This window comes from Alosa sapidissima, chromosome 20 (genome assembly GCF_018492685.1).
Source record: "Alosa sapidissima isolate fAloSap1 chromosome 20, fAloSap1.pri, whole genome shotgun sequence".
NCBI classification, from domain to species: domain Eukaryota; kingdom Metazoa; phylum Chordata; class Actinopteri; order Clupeiformes; family Clupeidae; genus Alosa; species Alosa sapidissima.
Genome location: NC_055976.1, coordinates 29904533 through 29908829, shown reverse-complemented (window position 1 = coordinate 29908829; position 4297 = coordinate 29904533). Strand labels below are relative to the sequence as shown.

General features: G+C 44.7%; 1 protein-coding gene across 2 annotated transcripts in view; it reads left to right on the top strand.

Moving 5' to 3' along the window:
- The window catches only part of kcnc1a (potassium voltage-gated channel, Shaw-related subfamily, member 1a), a 65910-nt gene extending 63128 nt beyond the window's left edge, over window positions 1-2782 (top strand). Inside the window, exon 4 of one of the 2 annotated variants that reach the window (XM_042075590.1) lies at window positions 2638-2782. In XM_042075590.1, coding sequence (XP_041931524.1) covers window positions 2638-2741 — 104 coding nt within the window. In that variant the 3' untranslated portion in view covers window positions 2742-2782. Of the gene's footprint in view, window positions 1-713 lie in introns of both variants that reach the window. The other variant, XM_042075591.1, reaches the window with a different exon arrangement.
- The last annotated feature ends 1515 nt before the right edge of the window (window positions 2783-4297 follow it).

Below are 4297 nucleotides of genomic sequence, written 5' to 3'. Positions count from 1 at the left end.
GCTCTGATATAACACGCACACAAGTCTATCGTCACAAAAAGCCTCAACACTATCCTGTACCCAATGCTGTACTGAACCCAACGCTGTCCTGAAGTCCTGTCCAAGACCTCAGCCCTGCAGTGAGCCTAGAGACAATCCTTTTCACTTTTTTGTACTCTTTTCCTGTTGTTTTTGTTTTTGTGACTGTATTTTCTCTGTTCTTCAAGGCTTTCTTTTTCGGCAATTGTCAATTGTCTCTCCCTCCTCTTTTTCCCTTTTCTTAGTTCCCTACATACCTGTCCAAATGCAACCCCCTCCCTCCACACACACACACACACACCTCGAAACCCCCACTTTTGAGATAATCTCTGGCTGTGTCCTCTCAGAAGGACTGTCCCTGTTCCGTCTGGAAGAGTTGGCAGCCTGTCCTCCTTCTTTTCCTGGCTCAGCTGTTCTCTTCTCTTTCGCCACTGTCCTCTTGTTCTACCTCTCTTTATCTCTGTCTCCCACTGTCTTCTGAATCTCCCTGTCTCTGGATCGTGGAAGGAACAAAACCATTTCCTTTTTTTGGCTGTGAAACTCGTCTGTGAAATTTTTCTATCTCTGTTCAACTCTCGCTCTCCCTTCCATTGTCTTGCTTTATTTTTTGTGAAGACACTGACTTTTTTTGTATATCAATGTCGCCCAGGAGAAGAAACAAAATGTCGACCCTCCCTCTGTGTTCTCTACCGCAGATCCCTGTAAAGAGGACTCTGTTCTAGTGCAGTACATGCAGACTGAAGTTCTAAGGGTCACCTGAAGGGTGTGTCTATGTGCACCATCTTTTGACACACACACACGCACAGGATCGGCTCTTGAGACCCTCCTCAGTCGTTCTGTTGTACAACAACAACAACCATCGCGGAGCTTTCTGGAATTGAAGTGCATCGCCTGAAAGAGAGGGAAGATAAGTAGGGAGGACAGTCACTGATGACATCGTTCCTCATGACCCAATGTGTCCTTTTTTAAGACACGAGAACCGCACTGAAAGATCCTCCTGTTGTTGTTGTTTTTTCTTCATCCCTCATCATCAGAGAGGAGAGTTAAAAGACAATATGTGCATTTGTTTTCGCATGAACGGACATCAGGGGAACGATAGAAACCAAAACAAACACAACCAGAGAGATGCTGCAACAGGAAGGAAGGAGTTGTGTTATTAAATGATATCAATAACTGCTCAAAGATACTAATGATAGGAACTACAGCATCTGCAGACAAGTCTGTAGACTCTTTTCTGTTTCCTTAGCATGAGTTGTATAGCATGATATATTACAAAAACAGGAAAAAAATAGCTGTTATGCCTATCTGTAAAAAATATATATATTTTCCTTCTGGAGTTTTCAGCACCTTTTTGCATACATTAATGTAGCCATAAAAATGATAAATGAAAGTGTAATTTTTTCAACAGCTGAAATCTTCATGTCTCCCCATGTCATGTTGTGCTCACAGACTTCTTTAAACTGGGCAGCTTGGTCATATTGACCATCAAACACACAAGGAGAAAACATTTTAGCAAGACCTCTATGTTTTAACAGCAAAATTCATATTTCTTGTTTCTGTTGGCATGCTTGTGCTACTGGATCTTAATGTAAAGAAATTGCAGACAGGCTAAATCAGTTGATCTATTTTTTGGTATATGCTATGGTTATTGGTGAATAGATACTACGTGAACCTACATATATCACATTATTAAGTATAGAATTTTATCAGTGTTATTTTTTGAAGAAAAAGAATGATCAAAAAAGGACAAAAAATGGCATCTGGGGTAAAGGAATCCTCACCTGTCTCCTTTCGAAGAGTTTCAGAAAAAAAAAGTATTTTGAAAAATTATGAAAAAATAGATATGTACAGTATATTTCCATTCTAAGAGCATTGTATGCAATTGGGAGTGGGGTTTAAATGCATGCACAATGTTATGCAACAATAAGTTAATAGATAAATCAGAACAGGACAACAATTCTAGCATGAAATAAATTTTTGTATGAAACCTGTCCATAGAGTTTACTTTTGTGTTATTGACTGAATTAACTGAATGCTATTTGATTTCATTTTTTCCTCATTTCTCTCCTGGTATATTGCATACTGTCCCTTACCATGACCTCATAGACGAAGGCCAATGGGAAGGGTCTCCACATGTCATAGAAAGGAGTGAAAAAGAGAGAAAAAGAACAAGTGCATCCTTTTTGACAGAAACAGCATGGTAGAGTTGCACTAGACAGCATGGTAATGATAAACCCTTCCATTAACATCTGAACACCCTGAAACAACCTGCTAAAAAAACAAAACAAGCATGAACATGACAACAACCGAAACATATTAACCCTTTCCAGGTGTGTGTATAACTGCATTATACACGATAAGCCTAGATCCAATGCATTTGCAGCAGCATGGGACATGCATGGTAAAAGACTGAGTTTTTACCATGAGTAGCGGGCTAGCCTTAGCATATTCACCCGGTTCGCCAACGTGCTATTTCCTCTTCCTCTTCCTCTTCCTCTTCCTCTTCCTTCCTCTGCACCCTCCGAGCTCCATCTGCCATCCCTCCCTCTAGCCTTCCATCTGCCCCAGGGCACTCTGGGTAATAACAGCTCTTGTCTCTCTTCTCTTCCATGTCTGTAGCGTCGGGTCGGCCAGCTCCAGACGCAGAGTCTGTGTGTGTCATGAACCGTGGTGTCCCCACCACACTGTGCATGGCCAACAGCCCCTACACCCCCCCCTCATAACCCCGCAGCCCCTACACCCCCCCCCCCCTCATAACCCCAACAGCCCCTACACCCCCCCCTCATAACCCCGCAGCCCCTACACCCCCCCCCCCCCCCCCATAACCCCAACAGCCCCTACACCCCCCTCATAACCCCAACAGCCCCTACACCCCCCCCTCATAACCCCGCAGCCCCTACACCCCCCCCCCATAACTACACCCCCCCCCCCCTCATAACCCCGCAGCCCCTACACCCCCCCCCCCTCATAACCCCGCAGCCTATCTGCCACACACAGATGTTGGGGGGGGGGGGGGAGCAGTGCCCCCAAACACCCACCCCCCGCTACACAAACACACAGATGTTGGGGGGTGGGGGGGCAGTGCCCCCAAACACCCACCCCCGCTACACAAACACCCCCACAGTGCCCCCCCTTTGCCAGCCACAGGATAAAGTGGTTCACTTGGACTTCTCCGTATCGCTACCATTGTCCTGTCGAGAATTGGCGGCAGTTCCAAGCCCAGTCTCATGTCTTCCAGAAGATTCCTTTGCTGTTCTGCTTTGTCTGTGGCTTCTGATACAACTGAATGTTCTGTCTGTAAAGTATGTGATGGAACTAGTTGGAAAGCAATTGTGTGTGTGTGTGCCTGTGTGTGTGTGCCTGTGTGTGTGTGTGTGTGTGTGTGTGTGTGTGTGTGTGCCTGTGTGTGTGTGTGTGTGTGTGTGTGTGTGTGTGTGTGTGTACATGGGTGTGCATGCATGTGGATGTGAATGGGTGTGGTGGTGTCTATGTGTGTGAGAGAGAGTTTATCTATTTGTCTGTATGTATAGGTGTGCATGGCTGCTTCTCTTTAAACTCTAAATGTGTACTGTATGTATAGCTGTGTATGTTAGTAATGTGTTGTAATGCTAGTCTTCTGCCTGTGCTATCTGTTTTGACCCATGATAGGATTGTCTGCTCTGGTAGCGCCCTGCCTTAGTAAAGCAACCAAACAGCAGCATTTTCTGGAGCTAATCCGCTCTCAATATGGTTCATATCTGACATACGTTTTGGCCCTACATGTAATTAGGTTTAGATCTGACACAGGTTTTGGAAGTAATTTGGTTAAGATCTGATACAGGTTTTGGACCTAATCTAGATAAGATCTGATACAGATTTTGGACCTAATCTGGATAAGGTCTGACACAGGTTTTGGACCTGGTTTTGGCCCTGATCTGACTGATCAGGTTTTGCACAGGTTCGGACAAAACAGGGGTGTGAATTTTCTCCAGAGCCAGACGCTATGCTGCTTGTCCACACTTATGTTGCCTCCTTTAGCCTGTTTGGTTACAACGGCCAGTCCCTTTATTTGATGGACAGTAGTGAATAGTGCCACACACACACACACACAAACACAGGGCCCTGTGTTTGTTATTTTTGGGGTCCTTATTGTCGCCACGTCTCTGTTGCCTTTGTGCTGCTTTTGCACCTTATGACGATCACATTCCTTTTAGTTTAACTGAGCCTTTTGTAGCATTTCACCTTTTGCGTTAACAACCTCCGATAAAAAAAAGTCTTAAAACATATTTTTCCACGTATA